General features: G+C 47.2%; 1 protein-coding gene across 3 annotated transcripts in view; it reads left to right on the top strand.

The window, feature by feature from the left end:
* PDCD11 (programmed cell death 11) overlaps positions 1–23,359 on the top strand; it is a 51,591-nt gene that overhangs the window by 25,451 nt on the left and 2,781 nt on the right. The window contains exons 17-33 of one of the 3 annotated variants that reach the window (XM_032178616.2): positions 987–1,206; positions 2,313–2,462; positions 2,868–2,983; positions 4,320–4,861; positions 6,872–6,934; positions 11,661–11,766; positions 13,469–13,558; positions 13,769–13,871; positions 14,300–14,477; positions 17,841–17,897; positions 18,511–18,633; positions 19,571–19,693; positions 20,116–20,407; positions 20,560–20,676; positions 21,650–21,799; positions 22,037–22,284; positions 22,980–23,148. In XM_032178616.2, coding sequence (XP_032034507.1) covers positions 987–1,206; positions 2,313–2,462; positions 2,868–2,983; positions 4,320–4,861; positions 6,872–6,934; positions 11,661–11,766; positions 13,469–13,558; positions 13,769–13,871; positions 14,300–14,477; positions 17,841–17,897; positions 18,511–18,633; positions 19,571–19,693; positions 20,116–20,407; positions 20,560–20,676; positions 21,650–21,799; positions 22,037–22,284; positions 22,980–23,148 — 2,847 coding nt within the window. Of the gene's footprint in view, positions 1–986; positions 1,207–2,312; positions 2,463–2,867; positions 2,984–4,319; positions 4,862–6,871; positions 6,935–11,660; positions 11,767–13,468; positions 13,559–13,768; positions 13,872–14,299; positions 14,478–17,840; positions 17,898–18,510; positions 18,634–19,570; positions 19,694–20,115; positions 20,408–20,559; positions 20,677–21,649; positions 21,800–22,033; positions 22,285–22,979; positions 23,149–23,359 lie in introns of all 3 variants that reach the window. The other 2 variants (XM_032178608.2, XM_058436048.1) reach the window with 2 other exon arrangements.

Genomic DNA, 23,359 nt, shown 5'->3' with positions numbered 1-23,359 from the left:
GAGTACAGGTTTTGAAGACTTCTGAGGTTTTTAAGGTGTTAAGGGACCAGAATGTCCTTGAAATTATTACCCCCCCCATCCCCATGTCATTGAGTCCTGCACTTTCAGATGGGAACAATCCCGGCAGTCCCCTAGCAGAGCCTCCTGGTGTGCCTGGCATGTCAGTCGAGGCCTAGAGAGGGGATGGGACTCACCAAAGTCAATGAAGACAGCCGAGCAAATGGCGTGCAGCTGATTGCTGCTGCAGATCATTCATCAGTATTTCTTCCCCTCTGTAGGCCTGTCTCCCTGGTGTTTTGCCTGGGAAAATCTCATTTGCATCCCCTGCCAGAAACATTTTAAAAACGGGAGCAGAGGGGAGAGCCCCAGAAACAAGCCCAGTGAGGGGCAGAGGGTTCCCGTGGGTTGTTAGGGGTGAGGACAGCCCTGGTGTCTGCCTGGCTTGCTGTGAATGTGCCTTCTTGACTGGGTGCCCTCTCCTGGAGGCTCTGTTTTTTTTGTTTGTTTGTTTGTTTTTGTTTTTTTTTTTTTTTTTTGAGATGGAGTCTCACTCTGTCCCCCAGGCTGGAGTACAGTGGTGCAGTCTTGGCTGCAACCTCTGCCTCCCAGATTCAAGTGATTCTTCTGCCCCAGCCTTCCGAGTAGCTGGAATTGCAGGTGCATGCCACCACTCCTGGCTAATTTTTGTATTTTTAGTAGAGTCAGGGTTTCACCATGTTGGTCAGGCTGGTCTGGAACTCCTGACCTCATGATCCGCCTGCCTCGGCCTCCCAAAGCGCTGGGATTACAGGCGTGAGCCACCACTCCCTGCCAATCAGGAGGCTCTGTTTTTATGGAAGGGGAGTGGAGCTGTGTTCAGAGAGGGCTTGGGGGAGCTTCCTGGGCCCTATTTCCCCCCACTCACATACCCCTTTCCAGGGACATCAAGTGGGTTGTCTTAATGAAGACCTTTCCTCTTCTCATCTGCTGCCTGTTCTTCTCTTCAGATCATGAGTGACAAATTTGTGACCTCCACAAGTGACCACTTTGTTGAGGGCCAGACAGTAGCGGCAAAGGTGACCAATGTGGATGAGGAGAAGCAGCGGATGCTGCTTTCACTGCGGCTGTCGGACTGCGGTCTGGGGGACTTGGCCACCACCAGCCTCCTCCTCTTGAGTCAGTGCCTGGAGGAGCTGCAGGGCGTGCGCAGCCTCATGAGCAACCGAGGTGGGGCACCTGTGGGGCAGGGGAGGCGGGCCAGGGGTGGGAGTATGTGTTGTAAATTACACCTGTTGTTAGGTGAGTTGTTGGGCTTCCCAGAACATAAGAAAAAAAAAATTTGGTTAACTTTTTTTTTTAATGGAAGTATGACCTGCATAAAGTGCACAATTTTATTATTATTATTATTATTATTATTATTATTATTATTATTATTAATTGTTGAGACCGAGTCGCACTCTGTCACCCGGGCTGGAGTGCGGTGGCGCGATCTTGGCTCACTGCAACTTCCACCTCCCAGGTTCAAGCGATTCTCCTTCCTCAGCCTCTGGAGTAGCTGGGATTACAGGCATCTGCCACCATGCCTGGCTAATTTTTGTATTTTTAGAGAAGACAGGGTTTCACCATGTTGGCCTGGCTGGTCTCGAACTGCTGACATCAAGTGATCCACCTGCCCTGGCCTCCCAAAGTGCTGGGATTACAGATGTGAGCCACTGCGCCCGGCCAAAGTGCACAGTTATTATGTGTGCAGCTCAATAAATGTTTATATTACACCCCTTTAAGATAAAGGTCATTGCGAGCATCCTAGATGTCCCCTTCTCCCCACTGCCAGTCCAGAGTCAAAATTTCCCTTAGTTCTGTGGCTTTATATTTGCATTTGTTGTGAATTCACTTGCCTTTTCACCTTTCATTCCTTTGTTCAGCAGATGAAATGGAACTGGGACCTGCCAGGCTTTGTGAGGGGTTATTATTCTGACCCTGTTAGACTTTGAACCATTGTGTGGGGTTGTTGTAACTTTAATGGAATTTCATAGCAGGAGGCTTGAGAGGGGACAGTGAAAATTCAGAAACCAAAGGAAAGCCTGTCTTCCTGGTATTTGTTGGCTACTCCCATGAATTATGGTCAGGTAGGATTATTAGCAAGGGGCTTAGGTCTGTCTGCTTGTGACAAGAGTTTTCATGGATGCTGAACATTTTTGCAAAAAGTGATTTTACCTTGTCAGTGGTTCCAGTGCTCCACTGTCCTCCGTTGTGATAGCACACTGCCAGAGGAAAAGAACAGTGAGAGCGTTGTTTCATGGTACTAATCCGTGTTTCCCTTGGGTCTCTGGCAGACTCTGTGTTGATCCAGACGCTGGCTGAGATGACCCCAGGAATGTTCCTTGACCTAGTGGTGCAGGAGGTGTTGGAAGATGGCTCTGTGGTATTCAGTGGGGGTCCAGTGCCTGACCTGGTCCTGAGAGCCAGCAGATACCATCGCGCAGGTGAGTGCTTCTGTCTTACCCATTGTGGTTGGTGAGAGGACCCTTTGCCCATTGCTCCCTCTCCTGGATATAGAATTTCTAAATACTTAGGGTAGATGAGTTGATTCGGTAGAGATTTTTGGCATGCCTATCTTGTGTGAATGCAAAGGCTTAGGTATGAATCCTTTAATTGTTACAATTGGGTAAATCTAGATTTTTATATATTAGGTTACATAAATTAAGGCCTACCTGAACTTGAACTATGGGAGATAGACCTTTGATTTCCCTAATTATGACCCGTATGGACCCAGGACATGTGTCCTCTTTGCTTTTTTGGATCTAAGGGGTAGCAACTACATGTGAGAGGTGCTGCTCTCCCTTTACCCTGTTCCAGAAGGATAATCACACTGTGGTTCTGCACTGCAGGGCAGGAGGTGGAATCTGGGCAGAAAAAGAAGGTTGTAATCTTAAATGTTGATCTTTTGAAGTTGGAAGTGCACGTTTCCCTTCACCAGGACTTGGTGAATAGAAAAGCTAAAAAGGTAAGCTTGCTCCTGACTTCCATTTCCATGGTTTCACATGATGCACCCTTCAACCCCACTCCAGTTCAGGGATTCCAACTCAGATTCCTGTAGCAAGGGTAGCCCTATGTGTGGATGGATCCAGGACACCCCCAGTTTAGACCTCTTGTCCTGGTGTGGTTCATAGTGCTGACTTCTGTTCTGGTTCCGGTGATAAGTTACATGGGCACTCCCATGTCTTTAGGGCCAGACAGATAAATAGTGTGCAGGAGTGGAGCTGGCTATGTGGGTAGGGAGTGGCTGGCCTGGGACTCTGACGAGCTGGAGAGTGCATGCCCAGCCCGCGTGGGGCTGAGACTGTTCATTCCCGCCCAATTGTTGCCGGATGGGAATCTGGGGCTACTGCTGCTAAATCTTTGATTTTTAAGAGAAGGCAGAATTTGGATTTTTATTTGAAATAAGAGCTGAAAATGTTGGAAACTTATTTTTTTTTAAAAACATCCCATGAGCCAAACAGCATGTCTGTGGGCAGTTCAGACCTCCAGGCTGTGCATCCACACCCTCGCCTGCCTTGTCTTCTGGACACTTTTGTGTGACATAAGAATGGGTTTGAGGGAAAAATTATTATTTTTCTCTGGGTGATGAATATATTTGGTTATTGTCTAAAGCACTTAGTAGGCACCTAGTTGCATAGAGTATGGTGCAGTATAGATATAATCCTTAATTTCTAGTTGCTTACAATGTTAAGAGTTTAGGACAGACAGAGAGAGAATGGAAAGCAATACTAACTTCTCATTCAGTTTTCTAGCAGGACCCTGTACTATTTTATCACCTAAGGGAAGCTTGGGCATACAAGAGCATGAACACAATTTGGATTTTGAGGAAAGAGAGGCTAGGTGCCTTGCACACAATAAGCTCTCAGTAATGACTCTTATTCATTGCTTGGGTGGAAGAGTGATTAAATTGGGGGTGGGGGAGCTGCAGGACAGAGTCAGGAACCACAGTGTCTCTAAGCTGAGAGAGCTGTTAGAGGTTGCAAGGTGGTACATCAGAATTATCTCAATAACTTGTAAAATTCAGATTTACTAGATCTAGGATAGGGTCTTACAATTTAAATTCAAAGCAAAACAAAAACCAAGCCAAGGTAATTCAGAGGCAGCCCCATGAGTTTAGTGTACAGGAGAGGAAAGCTAGGTCCAGGGAGTGAAGGCTAATCTGTTCCAGCTCAGACCAGCCTTGGGTTCCCTAGCCTTGGGACCCCAGAGGGTTTCCTCAGCCACACCCTGCCTAGTGGTGCCATGAGTGAGTGACCATGCTGTGTAAGGAAAGCAGGGATGGTGGCTTTTCTCTCTTCTAGCTGAGGAAAGGCAGCGAACACCAGGCGATTGTGCAGCACTTGGAGAAGTCCTTTGCCATTGCCTCCTTGGTAGAGACTGGCCACCTGGCAGCTTTCTCCCTGTCCTCTCACCTCAACGACACCTTCCGCTTTGACTCAGAGAAATTGCAGGTGGGACAGGGTGTCTCCCTAACCCTCAAGACCACAGAACCAGGAGTGACTGGCCTTCTTTTGGCTGTGGAGGGGCCAGCTGCCAAGAGGACCATGAGGCCGACCCGGAAGGACTCTGAGACAGTTGATGAGGATGAAGAAGTGGATCCAGCTCTGACTGTAGGGACCATAAAGAAGCACACCCTCTCCATCGGGGACATGGTCACAGGGACTGTCAAGTCCATTAAGCCCACCCATGTGGTTGTGACTCTGGAAGATGGCATCATTGGCTGTATCCATGCCTCCCACATTCTAGATGATGTTCCAGAGGGCACCTCTCCTACTACCAAGCTGAAGGTTGGGAAGACGGTCACTGCCCGAGTGATTGGTGGGCGAGACATGAAGACATTCAAGTATGGAAGCTCTGGGGGGTGGGCTGGCTTCGAGGGAGATTGTTGTTGTGGGAGGACTGGGAAAGTAGGTGGGCTCCAGAAAGTTGCATGTAAGTCAGGTTCTCTTTTAGTTAACAAAAGGCATTCACCAAAGAATTATTTTGCATGATTCTTTTTTTTTTCTTTTTTTATGAGACGGAGTCTCGCTCTGTCGCCCAGGCTGAAGGGCAGTGGTGTGATCTCGCCTCACTGCAAGCTCCGCCTCCCGGGTTCACACCATTCTCCTGCCTCAGCTTCCCAAGTAGCTGGGACTACAGGCACCTGCCACCACGCCCAGCTAACTTTTTGTGTTTTTTTTTTCTTTTTTTTTTTTTTGAGACAGGGTCTCGTTCTGTGGCCAGACTGGAGTACAGTGGCGATCTTGGCTCGCTGCGACCTCCAACACTCCCAGGTTCAAGCGATTCTCCTGCCTCAGCCTCCCGAATAGCTGGGATTACAGGTGCCTGCCACCATGCCCTGCCAATTTTTTTTGTATTTTTAGTAGAGACGGGGTTTCACTTTGTTGGCCAGGATGGTCTCGATCTCCTGACCTTGTGATTTGCCCACCTCCACCTCCCAAAGTGCTGGGATTACAGTGCATGATTCTTTTTAAAAATATGGAATATATGGTGTGGTTGTTAAGAACATGGGTTTGGAGTCAGACCTGGGTTTGAATTCTAGATTAACTGTGACCATGTGGCAGTAGCTACTTAACTCCAAATTTTATTTTCTTCATTTGTAATGTGAGAGTCATGGTAGCGACTACCTTGTGGGGCCATGGTGAAGACTGAAAGAGAGAATGTGTAGTCTGTTCTTTGCCTAGTGGGTTGCCTGCCTCAGGTACTGCGCTGTATACCTCAGTTACTGCGCCGTATACGTCTGCAGTTGTCATAATCCATTCTCCACCGCCCACTTTAATTATCATTTACTTTAAAGCTAGTGCCACATGTTAGTGTAGCAGAAATTCTTGCTATAACAAGAACAGCAAAAAAAGAATTCAAAGTCTGGCCAATAATTTGCATATTAATTTCAGTAGCTAACTGTGGGGTCTTCCGTAAGTCATTTATCCTCTAAATAAAGACCTCAGTTTCCTTATTTTTAGAACAAAAGAATTGGAGTATATAGACTGTAAGGAAAATTGTTTTCAGGATCTGATATGACAATCCTAAAAGATCAGGCCAGGCACGGTGGCTCACTCCTGTAATTCCAGCACTTTGGGAGGCTGAGGCAGGTGGATCACCTGAGGTCAGGAGTTCAAGACCAGCCTGGCCAACATGGTGAAATCCCATCTACAGAAAAAACAAAAATTAGCCGGGCACAGTGCCTGTAATCCCAGCTACTCGGGAGGCTGAGGCAAGAGAATCACTTGAACTCAGGAGGCAGAGGTTGCAGTGAGCTGAGATCGTGCCATTGCACTCCAGCCTGGGCAAGAGAGTGAGACTCCATTTCAAAAAAAAAATCAGATGAGGCTGGGAGTAGTAGCTGAACCCTGTAATCCCAGCACTTTGGGAGGATGAGGGAGGTGGAAAACTTGAGCCCAGGAGTTCAAGATCTGCCTGGGCAACATGGTAAGACCCCATCTCTACAAAAAATAAAAATAAAAATAAAAATTAGCTGGGCATGGTGGCATACACCTGTAGTCCCAGGTGTACTTGGCAGGCTGAGCTGGGAGGATTGCTTGAGCCCAGGAGATTGAGGCTACAGTGAGCCATGATTGCGCCACTGCATTCCAGCTTGGGTGACAGAGTGAGACCTTGTCCCAGAAAAAAAAAAAAAAAATTAGATGAGCCTGCTCCTTACTATTAACTGCAAAGGTTGGGAATGGAAACCTTCAGCCTGACACATCTGCCTTCAGTAGTGGTGTGACAGTGGAACAGGGTGCTTTTGTGAGCTTGGTTTGGTGGAGAGGTGGAGAGTAGGGAGAAATCCTGACCTACAGATTACTGTGTTACAGAGATGAAGAGAAATGATTCAGCTTATTTGTTTCTCCAGGTATCTCCCAATAAGTCACCCCAGATTTGTTCGAACCATCCCGGAGCTGAGTGTTCGGCCAAGGTGAGGGGGACATTAGCAGCACTGTCTTATGGAAGGAGCACTGGGCTTTGGAATTAGGAATCTCGAGTTCAAATCTTGATTTTACCAGGATTTATTTTTGCCTTTCTCTGTCCAAGTTTTCTTGTTTCTCTAGCCGGGGATATTTGGTTCTCCTAGGGCTAGAGGGATCATATGAAAATTAATGCAGAAGCTGTGTACAGGTTTTAAGTATCAATTTAAAGCCTGGTTTCAGTTGTTTGTCAGCAAGTCACAAAAAGAAACATTTTTGCTCTCAACCCAATTTTCTATAACTCAGTAATTCCCTAAATAAGCAACATGTATCCAAGGATACTTGTTATTTCAACCTGGACGACTGCGTGGTAGGCTGGAGGCTGAGCTGGAATTTCAGGTCATGCTGGGGTAGATTCTGAAGAGAAGAGTGTTCCATGAGATCCTCTGTGGGGAGGAGAACGAGGAGTTCTCTCAAAGAACCCAGCCTCTCAGATTGATAGACCCTTAGTGAATGAAGCTAGATGCGTATGACCTTAATTAAGAAAGGCTCTGTGGCTCAGTCCTGGGATCCATCCGGGTTGTAAATCTTAATGCACCTAGAGATTTACAGAATGGTCTCCGAAGTAACTTCCAGAGCTGGGCACAGTGGCTCACGCCTGTAATCCCAGCACTTTTGGAGGCTGAGGCAGGTGAATCACTTGAGGTCAGGAGTTCCAGACTAGCCTGACCAACATGGTGAAACCCCGTCTTTGCTAAAAATACAAAATTAGCCGGGTGTGGTGGCGGGCGCCTGTAATCTCAGCTACTTGGAAGGCTGAGGCAGGAGAATCGCTTGAATTTGGGAGACGGAGGTTGGAGTGAGTCAAAATCTCGACATTGTGCTTCAGCCTGGGCAACAAGAGCGAAAGCCGTCCCAAAATAAAAAAAAAAAAACCACAAAGGAAATATTCCTGGGACATTGAGTTTCAGATGCTAATAACACTTTTGGAACTTCAAAGTAAGCCGTAAACTAAAGTTTCAGAATAATAAGATTTGGGGGATGAGTTACATTCCTATTTGTTAACTCTGTGGTTTCTTAGTTTTATAGATTTTGATTGTGTTTACCCTCCAGTCTTTGTTGGAAAAATGAAGAAACCTCTTCATATTAATGGTTTCAGCCTGCAGTATCTTCACCTCTGACATGTGATGTCTTGTTTTAATTAAACCCTTAATTAGGGTTGAAGTTAAGTAGTTTATTCAAACTAAGGGTAGATATCTTAATTTAAAAGATACACGGGGGATGAGTCAGTGAACTCTGTGGGAACACTGAGATCCTAAATGGTTTTTGATTCTAGGAGTACTGAGGAACCCCTCATTAACACTGCTGGTGTTGGAAGACTATGGTATGAGCCAGAGTGGGGTACTTGGCTGTAGCAGAGTGGGCCACATCAGGAATTGAGTGGATTTGTTAAGGAGGTGGGAGATGTAGAGTTATAATAACAGATAGACAGATGGCCAGACACACTCCCAGACAGATGGCCAGACATCTTCCACTTCCTCCATGGACCTTTGTTGTACTGTGACTTGTTGTAATCTCAAGGCTCTTGAGAAACAGTGATATTTCTCATGCTTATGTTTTAAAATAAATATTTTGAAGTCAGGATGAAAAACATTTAACTGACAGTTTTGACTTAACGGAGGAATTGTAGCTGTATTTTTATTCCTCATTTCATATGGGGATCTTGTTCACAAAGAGAATGCTGTCTGTCCTAGAGCTGAGTTCAGAGGTGTTGAGGGGCACTCAAGGTTAAGCTTCATCTTACGTGGTTACTCCTCTGGAGGGCTGAGAGGAAAGAGGAAAGGCCATTCAGGTGTCTTAAAAGGTGTCTCTGGCATTCCTGTTAGCCAGTGAGTTTTCTCATAGGTCCCCATTCAGTACTGACAACCCTTCTTTTTTGGGGGGTTGCTCTTTTTGGAGAGGAAGTTTCAAATCACTTCGGGAAAAGAACAAAGGATAACGCATATCCGCATATATGGTGGGTTTGGTTTGGTTTGGTTTGGTTTAAATAACAGAAATTTCTTTTCTCACAATTTTGGAGGCTAGAAGTCTGAGATCAAGGTGTTGACAGGTTTTGTTTCTTCTAAGGCCTCTCTCCCTGGCTTACAGATGGCCATCTTCTCCCCATGTCTTCACATGGTCTTCCTTTTATATGTATCTGTCCTCATCTCTCATTTAAAAAAATTACAGTAATTTTTTAAATTACTATAACACATACATTTACCCTCAACAATTTTCAGGTATACATTACCTGAAACAACATGCATTGTTAACTAAATGCATGTTGTACAGCAAATCTCTAGTTTTTCGTCTTGCGTGACTGAAACTATACCTATTGAACAGCAACTCTGCTTCTCCCTCTCTTCCGCCCCTGGCAACCACCATTTCCCCTTCCGTCTCAGTGAATTTGACTATTCTAGGTACCTCACTCATATAAATGGAACACAAACAGTATGCGTCCTTTTGTGATGGGCTTATTTCACTTAGTGTAATGTCTTCAAGGTTTATCCATTTTGCAGCATGTGTCAGAATGTCCTGTCTTTTCTTTTTTCTTTTTTTAGAGACAGGATCTTGCTCTGTCACCCAGGCTGAAGTGCAGTGGCGTGATCATGGCTGACTACAGCCTTGACCTTCTGGGCTCAAGTGATCCCCCTCCCTCAGCCCCCCGAGTAGCTAGGGCTACAGGCATGCACCAACATGCCTAGCTAATTTTTGTATTTTTTTTTTGTAAAGACTGGGTTTTGCCTTGTTGCCCAGGCTGGTCTCAAACTTCTGAGCTCAGGCAATCTGCCTGCCTTGGCCTCCCAAAGTGCTGGGATTACAGGCGTGAGCCACTGTGTCTGGCATATCCAGTCTTTTCAAGGCTGAATAATATTGCATTGTAGGTATATGCCACATTTTGTTTATCCACTCATTGGTCAACGGACATTTAGGTTGCGGGTGCCTCTTGGCTATTGTGAATAGTGCTGCATTGAAAACATGAGTGTGCAAATACCTCTTTGTGATCCTGATTTCAGTTCTTTTGAGTATATACCTACAAGTGGGATCAGTGGATTGTATGGTAATTGTTTTTAATATTTTGCCATATTGTTTTCCATAATTGCTGTACCATTTTACATTCTCATCAACTGTGCACAAAGGTTTCTGTTTCTCTACATCCTCGCCAACACTCGTTATTTTCTGTTTTTTTTTTTTTTTTTTTTTTTAATAGTGGCCATCCTAACGGGTGTAAGGTGATATCTCATTGTCCCTTTAATTTGCTTTTTGTGATAATTGGTGATGTTGAGCATCTTTTCATTTACTTGTTGGCCACTGGTATATCTTCTATCTTCTTTGGAGAAATGTCTATTCAAGTCCTTTCTCTCCTTTTTTTTTTTTTTTTTGAGATGGAGTTTTGCTCTTATTGCCCAGGCTAGAGTGCAATGGCACAATCTCAGCTGACTGCAATCTCTACCTCCGGGGTTCAAGCGGTTCTCCTACCTCAGCCTCCTGAGTAGCTGGGATTACAGGCGCCCACCACCACACCCAGCTAATTTTTTTGTATTTTTAGTAGAGACGGGGTTTCATCATGTTGGCCAGCCTGTTCTCAAACTCCTGACCTTAGGTGATCCACCCGCCTTGGCCTCCCAAAGTGCTGGGGCAATTCTTACTTTACTAGATAGGAAAGTTCCCATTTTCTACATTTGGGAGCACTTGCTATTGTATTTTACAAATTTACTAACATTACTTGTACCAGTTTAGTTCATTTGGGCTTATAAATTATTTGAGTTGGTAAGTAGGGGTGGCAGTTCTGTGATTCCTTTGAGGTGATTGTGGACTGATAACTTTCAGGCTACATCCCTTTGTGGCTTTTCTGAGAAGAAAAAAGAAAATCAAAGGCTGAATGCTATGGCCGACATCCATAGTCTGCACTTTGGGAGGCCAAGGCCAGTGGATCACTTGAGGTCAGGAGTTCGAGACCAGCCTGGCCAACATGGTGAAACCTTGTCTCTACTAAAAATACAAAGAAATTTTCTGGGTGTGGTGGCGGGTGCCTGTAATCTCAGTTACTTGGGAGGCTGAGACATGAGAATCACTTGAACCTGGGGGGTGGAAGTTGCAGTGACCCGAGATTGTGCCACTGCACTCCAGCCTGGGTGACAAAGCAAGACTCTATCTCAAAAAAAAAGAAAAAAAAAATTACTTGAATAAATGAATGCTCATTTTATTAAAAAAAAATCAAGAAAATGCTAATGGAAGGGTAGCATAGGGCAGAGAGCCCTGGATTTTGAGTCAGAAGCCCCGACTTTAACTCCTGGTTCAATAGCATAAAATGGGCTTAATATTTCCCCTGCTGAACTCACACAGTTGTCAAATTCAGTGAGAGAGAATTTTTGAATGCAGTTTTGCAAACTAAAGCAACAGCCAAAGTATTATGAAAGAAGTAAAACAATTTTGTTTCCTGAGTTTATAAAGGCTAATGTGGGCTACCTGCTTTAAAAGCAGCTTGTTCATAAGTAGATGAATGAAATGGAAAAGATTAGCCTCGGGCCAGTATTGTGGACATTCCCCTTTGAGGAGAGAAACAAGGCCTTGGAGGGTGGGTATGAGTAGGGGATTCCCGTACAGTCAATCCGTGGCCACTTGGGAGAGATGGTTTCAAACTCGAAGTCTTATTCAGAGGTGGGTTTACTGTTTACATTTCCTTTCTGCAAACAGTGAGCTGGAGGATGGCCACACTGCTCTTAACACTCACTCTGTTAGCCCCATGGAGAAGATTAAACAGTATCAGGCCGGCCAGACTGTTACTTGCTTCTTAAAGAAGGTAAGTAGTTTTGCCACTCAGCAATGAGATGTCATTCTTCTTTCAGAAAAAAGGTCATGACATTGGAGAGAAAAGCCATTAGCAGAGAAAGGCATTTGAGTCTGTGCTACCATGCTGGGTTTGTGGGAGACAGTACATGGCCTCTGCCACTAGAGAACTTCTGGTCTAATTAGGGAGCTAAAATATGGCTTACACACAATTAGCAAGCAGCTCATAATTCAGTGTTGATAGGTTAATTGTAGAAATGAAAGGTAAAATATAGGGCAAGATTTAGAATATAAATGTATATAATTTGGATTTTAGATTCATGCTTTTCATGAAGTTCAGGTGCACTGTAAAACACATGAAATTGGGTGCCAGATTATGTGTTCCAACCCCAACTGGAACAGGAGTTCAAAAAGGAAAGAAAGCAGCCTGTACTGGTTGAAACATATAGAAGAGGCAGCTGGATTGGGTTTGACCTTGAAGAATAACACCTCTCCATTGTTGCCAGATTCCTCTTCAATGAGCATCTTTGAGCATGATCGTCACTGATGCTTGATCCCTTCAGTTACCTGTTGTCTATAGACATTCATACACCCCAGATGCCTTAGCGTGGCAGATAAGGCTCTTCATAATCTGACCTTCCGTGCACCTTGTGTGGCAGTCATTCTGAAAAGCTTCTCTGTCTTTTTCCCTTCCTGTCTTTATTCGTGCTGGTTTCTACATCTGGAGTACCTTCTATTCCAGTTGCCTACTGCCCATCAAGGTTCGGCACAGATAACCTTCCCTCATTACTAGCTCCTATAGCATGTTGTACTTCCTACATGTTGCTTGCTGTTGTAGTTATTTGCACACTGAGTTGACTTGCTGCTTGTAGGCTGTAATCTCCTTGAAGGCAGGCCCTGGCTTTTATTTATCATTATGATGCCATGTGCATAGTAGCTGCTTGATAAATGATTTGTTAAGTTGACTTGAAAATTGGAGTACGTATTTATGGCCAGGCTTGGTGGTTCACACCTGTAATCCAAGCACTTTGGGAGGCCGAGGTGGGTGGATCCCTGCAGGTCAGGAGTTCGAGACCAGCCTGGCCAATATGGTGAAACCCCATCTCTACTAAAAATACAAAAAATTAGCCGGGCCTGGGGCACGCGCCTGTAATCTCAGCTACCCCGGAGGCTGAGGCAGGAGAATCACTGGAACCCGGGAGGTGGAGATTGCAGTGAGCCGAGATTGCCGCCACACACTCCAGCCTAGGAGACAGAGCGAGACTCTGTCTCAAAAGAGAAAATTGGAGTGCGTATTTAGGGCAAGACACTGCATAAACAGTGAAGGATCCAAATCCAAATTGGTTTAGAAATTAAAAATTGGCCTCTGGAGATGGTTAACAATCGCTGGGCACAGCTGAGCTTGGAGGAGGCTACAGAGGTCTGTGGGATTGGTCTCCAGTTTGAGGACATCTCTGGAGTCTCTTTTGCCTCCTGGTCAGCTGAGACCCTGGGAAGATGCACATTCTGCTAGGCTGGTAAAGGCTCTGAGCTGGAGTCTGAGGGAAGCTGGTGAGAAGTGGAGGTTGGGCAAGGGCAGTGGGATGGAGGGGTGGATTCCTGTCTCTTGGAAAAGTGTACTGGGGCCCTTTCCACCTGGTGGTTTTAGGAAAGTTTTAATGGCGGGAAACCTTGTATTTGTATTTGCCCTACTCTAGTTCCTTTTCTTCCCTCAGTACAATGTGGTGAAGAAATGGCTTGAGGTGGAGATTGCCCCAGACATCCGGGGGAGAATTCCCTTATTGCTCACTTCTCTGAGCTTCAAGGTCAGTGTGCTTGAGATCTCTGGAGAGGGGACCCAAGCTCCCTAAGCTTGGCTCAGTGTCTGGTGTGTGGGTTTACAGTGGATTTGAGGAACCTTGTTATTTATTTAAGGGTTGGTTTGGGAGATACTTGCTTTGGAGACTTAAATGCTATGGTTTTGGATAAATGACAGCCTTTCTTCAAGCATCACAGGAGTTTTCTTATCCTTCCAGGTTCTGAAGCATCCAGATAAGAAGTTCCGGGTTGGCCAGGCCCTGAGGGCCACCGTTGTTGGCCCAGATTCCTCCAAGGCCTTCTTATGTCTGTCCCTCATAGGTGTGGGAATGAAACAGTGCCTGGTTGGGGAAGGGAAGTGGCGGGAAGGGGTGGCATGGGTTTTCAGCTGTTGCTCAAGTTGGAGGACCCCTTCAGTATTGGAATCCTCAGAAAGCCTGGTGTGGGACCTTCTTGGAACAGTTTTTCTCTTGGGCTTTGCTCTGGCCCAGTTATTCTGCCACCCTCTGAGTTACCTTTACTTACACAGGTGTTTTTCTTGAGTCCCTGGGAAAGAGTTGTCCACCACTTGGCCCTGGGGTTCTTGGCTACATGGCAGGGTGATCTCAGTCTAGATGGTTCTGGATCACTCAGCCCGGATACCCCAAGTCTGGGCAGTCTCTACCTTCCCCAGCCTGTGTGTGGCTGGCATTCCCGCTCCTCCCTTAGCTCATTTCCTCTTCCCTGAATCAGATTGATTCTTCCACCAGGTCCTCATAAGCTTGAGGAAGGGGAAGTGGCCATGGGCCGAGTGGTGAAGGTGACTCCCAATGAGGGGCTGACCGTCTCCTTCCCCTTTGGGAAGATAGGAACAGCCAGTATATTTCACATGAGTGACTCCTACTCTGAGACGCCCCTGGAAGACTTCGTCCCCCAGAAGGTTGTCAGGTAAGCGAAGTGTTCTTCCTCTTTTCACCTGTCTGTGGAATTGGTGTATTTAAAAAAAAAGTTGTAGTAATACATGACTTTTTATCAGAAAAAAACAGGTGTATGAAATAGAAAATGAAAATTTCTGTAACCTCTCTGTTTCTCTACCACTTTTTGCCATTATGTACTTTGACGTCTGTCTTTCTAGACGTTAATGCATATATATAGTTTTTCTTTATATAAATAATAGAATATCATTTGATACACTGTTTTTTTCTCATAGCAGTTTCTCATGGATTTTTTTCCTTTTCCATGCTAATATATCAAAATCTATTTTGTCCTTTTACCTTATTTTATTTATTTATTTATTTATTTTTTGAGACGGAGTCTCACTCTGTCACCCCAGCTGGAGAGCAGTGGCGCGATCTCGGCTCATTGCAAGCTCTGCCTCCCGGGTTCAAGCCATTCTCCTGCCTCAGCCTCCCGAGTAGCTGGGACTACAGGCACCCGCCACCATGCCCTGCTAATTTCTTGTATTTTTAGTAGAGACGGGATTTCACCGTGTTAGCCAGGATGGTCTCGATCTCCTGACCACGTGATCTGCCCGCCTCGGCCTCCCAAAGTGCTGGGATTACAAGCGTGAGCCACCGCGCCTGGCCATATTCTGGGTTTTTTTAAATTGAAATTTATGTAACCAATTCTCTATTGATAGACAGTACTTTTTTTTTGATAGACAATAATGTTGAAGTATCTTTGTATATATATTTGGGGTTTTTTTTTTTTAATTGAGACAGTCTCGCTGGAGTGCAGTGGTGTGAGACAGAGTCTGGAATGCAGTGGCGCGAGACACAGCCTTTTTTTAACTGAGGCAGAGTCTGGCTGGAGTGCAGTGCACAGGCTGGAGTGCAGTGGCACAATCTCAGCTCACAGCAGTCTCCTTCTCCCAAGTTCAAGCAATTCTCCTGCCTCAGCCTCCCGAGTAGCTAGAATTATAGGTGTGCGCCACGACGCCTGGCTAATTTTTGTACTTTTAGTAGGGACTAGGTTTCGCCATGTCAGTCAGGTTGGTCTCGAACTCCTGACCTCAGGTGATCTGCCCACCCCGGCCTCCCAAAGTGGTGGGATTACAGGCGTGAGCCACGGTGCCTGGCCCTTTTGCATATATTTGGATACTAATGCAGGTATGTTTGGTAAATAAATTCCTAGAAGTGAAATTGATGGGTTACATACCCTCCAAAATGACTGTGCTAATTTATGTCCCCATTAACAGTAAATACGACTGTCCATTTCTCACACCACTATTGGCACTGGGTATTTTAAATTTGTATCTTAGCCATTGGTTCAGCAAAAATTGGTGTCTTGTTTTTTTCTTTACTTTTTTTTTTTTTTTTTGAGACAGAGTCTTGCTCTGTTGCCCAGGCTGGAGTGCAGTGGCACAATCTTGGCTCTGTTTTGTTTTGTTTTGAGACAGAGTCTTGCTCTGTTGCCCAGGCTGGAGTGCAGTGGCACAATCTTGGCTCACTGCAACCTCTGCCTCCTGGGTTCAAGCGATTATCGTGCCTCAGCCATCCAAGTACCTGGGATTACAGGCGTTGTGTCACCATGCCTGGTTAATTTTTCTGTTTTTAGTAGAGACAGGGTTTCACCATGTTGACCAGGCTGGTCTCAAGCTCCTGGGCTCAAGTGATCCACCTGCCTTGGCCTCTCAAAGTGAGCTCCCGCACCCTGCCAATTTGAGTTTTAAGACTGTTTTAATAGCCTGAATAAACTAAACTTGAGGAGACAGATTTCAGCTGCATCCAGTAGTCAGCTGACAGTAGAGTAGATGCCCTTGGAGGCAGAGACTAGAAAATAGTAACTGCCCTCTCCTGTCTCAGCTGTCCCAGCCACCAGCACCTACCTGCCTAAATTCTCAACCACTCAACCACTGCATGGCACAAACATGCCCAGGGTCTGGGAGAAGACAAAGAAGGAGTCGTAGAGACAACCAGGATCATCTCTGGTTTCTCTTGAGGCTTAGATAATGAGGTTGTGGTTTTAAATGTGTTTTATTTTGGCCAAACCTACGATAAATTACTTGCCTAAAGGTAGACGGTTCCTTGAGGTTCTGCCCAGCTCTGACAGCTGTGATGCCACGTTATCAAAGGCAGACATCTGTCGTGGGAAAATTTTGGACTGGATTTTTGCTGAGATCCTTTCTACCTCTAAGATTCTGCATATTATGGTTTTGGACTACTAACTGCCATTTTAGATGAAATGTTTAGAGATGCAACCCTGCTGTCCTCCTGGAAGTGCTGACCCGCCTCCTCCGAATGCTCTTGTGTGTCTGCGGTAGTACCTAGCTGATCCCTTGGGCATGATCTCCTGGGGTTAGCGTGTCTCTCTGCTGAGATCAAACGTTCTCAGGATCTAACACAGAGCTGGTTCTTCTTTTAAGGACATACCGTATGCCTCTGTGAGACTTTCTTTTCTTCTTCCCTCCCTCCCTCCCCTTTCTTTCTTTCTCAGGGTCTTACTTAGTTGCCCAGGCTAGAGGGCAGTGGTGTGATCGCAGCTCACTGCAACCTCAAATTCTTGGGCTCAAACAATCCTCTGTCCTCAGCCTCCCAAGTAGCTTGGACTACAGGTGTGTGCCACCACACCTGGCTTTTTAAAAAAATTTTTTTGTAGAGACAGGGTCTCGCGTTGCTACCCAGACTGGTCTTGAGCTCCTGGCTTCAAGCAGAGCTCCTGGCTTCAAGCAGTTCTCCTGCCTTGGCCTCCCAAAGTGTTGAGATTACAGATGTGAGCCACTATACTTGGCCCCAACACTCTTGTTAGGTAAGAAGAGTAGGTAGTGTTGTTTCTTTTTTCTTTCTTTTTTTTTTTTTTTTTGAGATGGAGTCTTGCTCTGTCACCCAGGCTGGAGTGCAGTGGCGTGATCTCAGCTCACTGCAACCTCCACCTCCTGGGTTCACGCCATTCTCCTGCCACAGCCTCCCAAGTAGCTGGGACTACAGGTGCCCGCCACCACGCCCGGCTATTTTTTTTGTATTTTTAGTAGAGATGGGGTTTCACCGTGTTAGCCAGGATGGTCCCAATTTCCTGACCTCGTGGTCCGCCCACCTCAGTCTCCCAAAGTGCTGGGATTACAGGCGTGAGCCACCGCGCCCAGCCCAGTAGTGTTATTTCTATTTAATAGACTAGTAAACTGAAGCCCACAGAGGTGATGTGACTTGTCCAGAGTCCCTCAGCAGGTTTTCAACAGAATGAAGAAACATGACTCAGAGTCTCCTGTCTCCTCACTCGTGCCTATTGGTCAGCCTGGAGGAGAGGAAGCTGAGACCCTTTGCTGTTCACAGATGCTGAAAATTGAGCGTTTCCTTCTCTTTTGCCTTCATTCAGGTGTTACATCCTGTCCACTGCAGACAACGTATTGACTTTGTCGCTGCGATCATCCAGGTGGGTTTCTGTGTTGTTGGAACAAGAAAGGAGGAAGACTCACTCAGGATTGAGCGGAGGCTACGTGTATCTGACACAGAATTTTGGGCTTCCCACCTTCTCTGCTCATCACTTTTTATCCTGAACCTCTTTTACCCAGAAGAGCTGAGGCTGTTCAGATTGCTGCAAGAATCCTGTCTGCTCAGGCTCTTGTTTTCCAGGGAAAGGGTCAGATATCCAGATATGGGTGTCCAAAGTTGCAGATGGTAGTCCTGGTGAGGGGAGATGCTTTAGCCTCCAGGGTTCCATTGTAGGGGTGAGCGTGCCATGTGTGGAGTTGGCTTGAGGTCAGCTTGCTCAATGGTTAGACATCAATGTTAATGAGACCAAGGCTTTAGGTTTGACCTCTCTGGCTTGGTCCGCCTCTCCCAATTTCTACATAGCTAGGCCTCAGGCACCTGCTTCTGGCCTGGCAAGATGTTAGGAGAGAGTAGAGTTGGGCTCTAAAGGTTATATCCTGCTGACAGGTCCAGAGTCATATTCTTATTTACTAAGTATGATGGTTGCAGGTGTATTGGGGGTGACATGGACAGTGGAGGTTAAAGGTGTGCATGTAAGCCTTTTATTCCTTTAGAACAAACCCGGAGACGAAAAGCAAAGTAGAAGATCCAGAGATTAACTCCATCCAGGACATTAAGGAAGGGCAGCTTCTGAGGGGCTACGTAGGGTCCATCCAGCCACATGGTGTGTTCTTTCGGTGAGTGAGTGGGGCTCTGCACCCGGACCCAAGTGCCTTCCTTGAGCCTGTTGCTCTGGGGTCCGCTGTGTTCCTCGGTCAACTTCTTCGATGGGAATATGAAGGGAGGAGAGTTTATGAGTCCCCACTCGTTTTTAAAATTCCAAGTTTTCTAATACTTTTAAAACAAGTGTTGAGTTATTAGTTATTTGGTGTTTTGGACAAAGAATATGGCATTTGTAATTTCTGTTCTAAATAAATCTGGGGCTGGGCGTGGTGGCTCACGCCTGGAATCCTAGCGCTTTGAGAGGCCGAGATGAGAGAATTGCTTTGAAGGCCAGGAGTTCAAGACCAGCCTGGGCAACAAAGCAAGACCCCCCATGTCTCCAAAAAAAAAATTAAAAATTAACCAGGTGTGGTAGCATGAGCCTGTAGTCCCAGCTACTTGGAAGGCTGAGGCGGGAGGACTGCTTGAGCCCAGAAATTCAAGGTTACAGTAAGCTATGATTGTGCCACTGCCCTCCAGCCTGGGAGGCAGTGATACCCTGTGTCTAAAAAAATTAAATTTAAATTAAAAAATACATAAATGTGGACGTTCTGTTTTAGTGTTTGATCATGATTTGTAAGTGTTCGTTCTGTGAAATCACCTCATGTTCACAAGCACCTGATACTGCAGCCTTCCCTGCCATGCTGTTTCTGCACTTTCGCCTAGCGGTTTGTGATTTATATATTGCGATGCCATGATGTGGAGTAAAAAATACCCTCAATCATATCTTCATTATGCTTGATGATGATTTCAAGTTTACAAAGCCCACTTCATCCTGCTGAATGCCAGGAACTTATGTCTGTCACAAACCCTCGTCACAACTTGAGTCCCTGTGACAGTGAAGTCCCGAGGCCTGGTTGGAATTCTGTTGTTGCATTTGTGACCACAGGATTCTTGCCTCTCTCCTTTCAGCCTTGGCCCCTCCGTTGTGGGTTTGGCTCGGTACTCCCATGTCTCCCAGCACAGCCCGTCCAAGAAAGCCCTTTATAACAAACACCTCCCCGAAGGGAAGCTGCTCACAGCCAGGGTCCTACGGTAGGTGCCTTCCCGTTCTCTCTCTCTCTGTGATGTGAACCAAACCCCTTTCTCTAGGAGCCCTGGGAGGAGATTTCAGGGTGAACTGTAAACATAATGGCTTGCGTAGTGGTGTTCAGATGAATAAAAGGCCTTTGTTTGGAACCTTCTCCCCCAGTGCCTGTGAAAACAGGTGGTAACTCATCTCTGCATAGCCCCTGTTGTTGGGGATGGTGGAGGGGGCACCACATCTACCCCCTGTATTTTTCTACTAAGCATGAAAAATTGTGCAAATCATTCTTGAGAATATTGAGTGGATTCCCAAGGCAGATGGGGCGGGGCCCAGAATCGTGGGCCGATCAGGAGGAAGAAGGCCTGGGCTGCCTGCGGTGCCCTCTGCTTTTTATGATGTCTTCACCTCCCCTTGTCTTGCTCTGTCATAGCCTTAACCACCAGAAGAACCTGGTAGAGCTGTCTTTCCTCCCCGGAGACACTGGGAAGCCGGACGTGCTTTCTGCTTCCCTGGAAGGGCCACTTCCAAAGCAAGAGGAGAGGAAAACAGAGGCTGAGGAGAGAGACCAAAAAGGGGAAAAGAAAAATCAGAAAAGGAATGAGAAGAAGAACCAGAAGGGGCAGGAGGAGGTGGAGCTGCCCAGCAAGGAGAAGCAACAGCCGCAGAAGCCACAGGCGCAGAAGCGGGGCAGGCGGGAGCGCTGGGAGTCTGGGAGTGAGCAGGTGAGGTCCCGCGGAGGGCTGCGGCTGCCTACCCTCCTCCTGGAGGGACAGCCGCGAGGGCGTGGGGACAGGGCGCCCGGTGGGGCCGAGGGAAGGTGTCGCCTGGGGCTGCAGGAGGATGCTCCTAGGCATTCTCCCACCTGGCCTCTCAGGAAAGAGTGAGCAAGAAGCCAAAGAAAGCCGGCTCATCAGAGGAGGATGACAGCCTTGTGGACGTGTACTATCGGGAGGGAAAAGAGGAGGCAGAAGAGACGAATGTGCTGCCCAAGGTGAGGGTGACGTCGCAGGGAGGGGAAGGCTGCTCCAGGCGAGGGAAGAGCTGGGCCATCCTCTGCCTCATCCTCTTTTACTTCATTTCCTGTAAAATACGAAAGCAGGGGCTGTCAGTTGCCTCCATTGACCATCAGCTTCTTGAGGACAAGGGACCCTTTTTACCCAGAGCAGGCTACATAAAATAAATTCTAAGGAATATTTATTGGGTGGAACTGAATTAAATTAGGAGGCTGGGCAGATAAAGAGGAGGCTGAGCCGTTCTGAGCCTGCATCCTCCAAAAGATGAGAATAGTAATACCTGGGCTGAGAGGACTGGGTATGGGACGGCTTATACCCGTCCGGGCAGTTCCTCCCTGCCACCCTCAGAATTATTGTCATATCTCTGTCCCAGCTCTACTGTTATTTTTATTTTTATTATTTTGAGACAGAGTCTCGCTCTGTCACCCAGGCTGGAGTGCAGTGGCGTGATCTTGGCTCACTGCAACCTGTGCCTCCCGGGTTCAAGCAATTCTCATGACTCAGCCTCCCGAGTAGCTGAGACTGCAAGTATGCACCACCATGCCTGGCTAATTTTTGTATTTTTAGTAGAGAGGGGGTTTCGCCATGTTGGCCGGGCTGGTCTCAAACTCCTGACTTTAAATGATTGGCCTGCCTCAGCTTCTTAAAGTGTTGGGGTTACAGGCGTGAGCCACCACGCCTGGCCTCTGTGGTTATTTTATATACTGGTATGCATATGCATGTGTGTATGTGAAAATTTTGTTACCTAAATAAATGTATTTACAAAGAAAACTTTTATGTCACTGCTATAAAGTTTCCTCAGTGGGCTGGGGCCTGGCATGGCTTAGGAGGAGAGGAGAGGAGGGGTCTCTGGGCTTGGTGGGAGTCCATGCTCCCCCAGGTGGGCTGGGGCGGGGGAACAGGGAGCAGCCCGAGCCAGGTGCTTTCTTTAGCACCTCTGTGTTCCTCCAGGAGAAGCAAACCAAGCCAGCAGAAGCGCCCCGGCTACAGCTATCTTCAGGCTTCGCTTGGAATGCGCGACTAGACTCTCTGACCCCGGCCTTGCCACCTCTAGCAGAGAGCTCAGACAGCGAGGAGGATGAGAAGCCACACCAAGCCACGGTGCTGTATTTTGCAGGGCATGTCCTTTTTGCAGGGACCCCTTGGTGTCAGTCTCTTGTGCTCTGTTCCTGGACTGGGTGTCTTCCTGGGTGAGTGGGGGAGGGGGCAGCGGCCAGTCCCAGGCCAGGGTGTATATATAGAGCCCTGGGCTGCCCAGCCAACTTGTGGCTTCCACCACAGACCTCCCCTAGGCCTTAAGGAGCAGATGACTCACTGTGTTTCTGCCTTCCATAGCAGAAAAAGAAAAGCAAGAAAGAAAGGGAATTGGAGAAGCAGAAGGCAGAGAAGGAACTGTCCCGCATTGAGGAGGCGCTGATGGATCCTGGGCGGCAGCCAGAGTCTGCGGATGATTTTGACCGACTGGTGCTGAGTTCTCCCAACAGCTCCATTCTGTGGCTGCAGTACATGGCTTTCCACCTGCAGGCCACGGAGATCGAGAAGGCCCGTGCCGTGGCTGAGAGGGCCCTTAAGACCATCTCCTTCAGGTCTCAGCTTTGCCCCAGGGAGCACTGTGTCTCCGCATGTTCTGGGCTGGGAGGTTTCTCAACCTCTGGGGTAGCTCCTCCTAGGCAGGCCGGCAGCATTTTGGGTGGCTGCCACCAGGGGCCCATGGGTCCCCAGGCTTTCTGCCATAGGTGTGGCCATCTGTGAAATAGATCTACTCATTTATATTTTATAGTCCTCTTCCCTGAAACTGCTAAGGGTAACCTTCACAAGAGTCTGTACACTTATACGAGGGAACCAGTTTGAGTAAGAAAAGAACTCACTACATACCTGAGCGAAATCCCTGTGGTGGTTTTCCAAACAGAGAGAGAGTTTTTGAGGCCTAATGAAGAGGGAAGGCAGTCCTTTGCTTCATCCTCTTAGCTTGAAGAGAGAATCAGACCCAGGACTCTGCGTCCAGCCCAAACCTCAGGCCCGTTTGGGATCTGGTGGGCATCCTTTCTAGGAATGGAGGCAGAATCCAGGAGAGCCTCAGACCCAGCCATTGGGGTTGGGGCAGGGGTTCCTAATGCTGTGGGAGCTGTGGGGACACAGTCTCTTTGGGTCTGCATTTGGGGTGGGATCTGAGGACACAGATAGAGCCTGGGAGGGGGAGATGGTTCCTGAGTCTGTCTGGATGGGGCGGGAGGCTCACTGGTCTCATGTGGAGCTCATGTGCTGACTGCTCTCCCTCCAGAGAGGAGCAGGAGAAGCTGAATGTGTGGGTGGCTCTGCTGAACCTGGAGAACATGTACGGCTCTCAGGAGTCCCTGACCAAGGTCTTTGAGCGAGCCGTGCAGTACAATGAGCCTCTCAAAGTCTTTCTGCACCTGGCTGACATCTACACCAAGTCAGAGAAATTCCAGGTAGGAGGTTGGGCCACAGACAAACTCCTGGGAGTCCCAGGGCCACAGTCTCAGGGAAGAGCCCCTGGGGTTCTGGATCCAGTCCTGCTGTGAGCTTGCCACCCAACATCAGGGCCCCAACTTCCCCAGATTCCAAGTAAGAGAAGTCATTTCCCTCATCTCTTCTTCAGGCCTGTGGGGTCAAGGTGAGGGAAGGAGTGGCTTTGGAAGT

The sequence above is a fragment of the Hylobates moloch genome, unplaced genomic scaffold, assembly GCF_009828535.3.
Source record: "Hylobates moloch isolate HMO894 unplaced genomic scaffold, HMol_V3 SCAFFOLD_3, whole genome shotgun sequence".
NCBI lineage: Eukaryota > Metazoa > Chordata > Mammalia > Primates > Hylobatidae > Hylobates > Hylobates moloch.
This window is presented reverse-complemented; position numbering and strand designations above follow the sequence as displayed.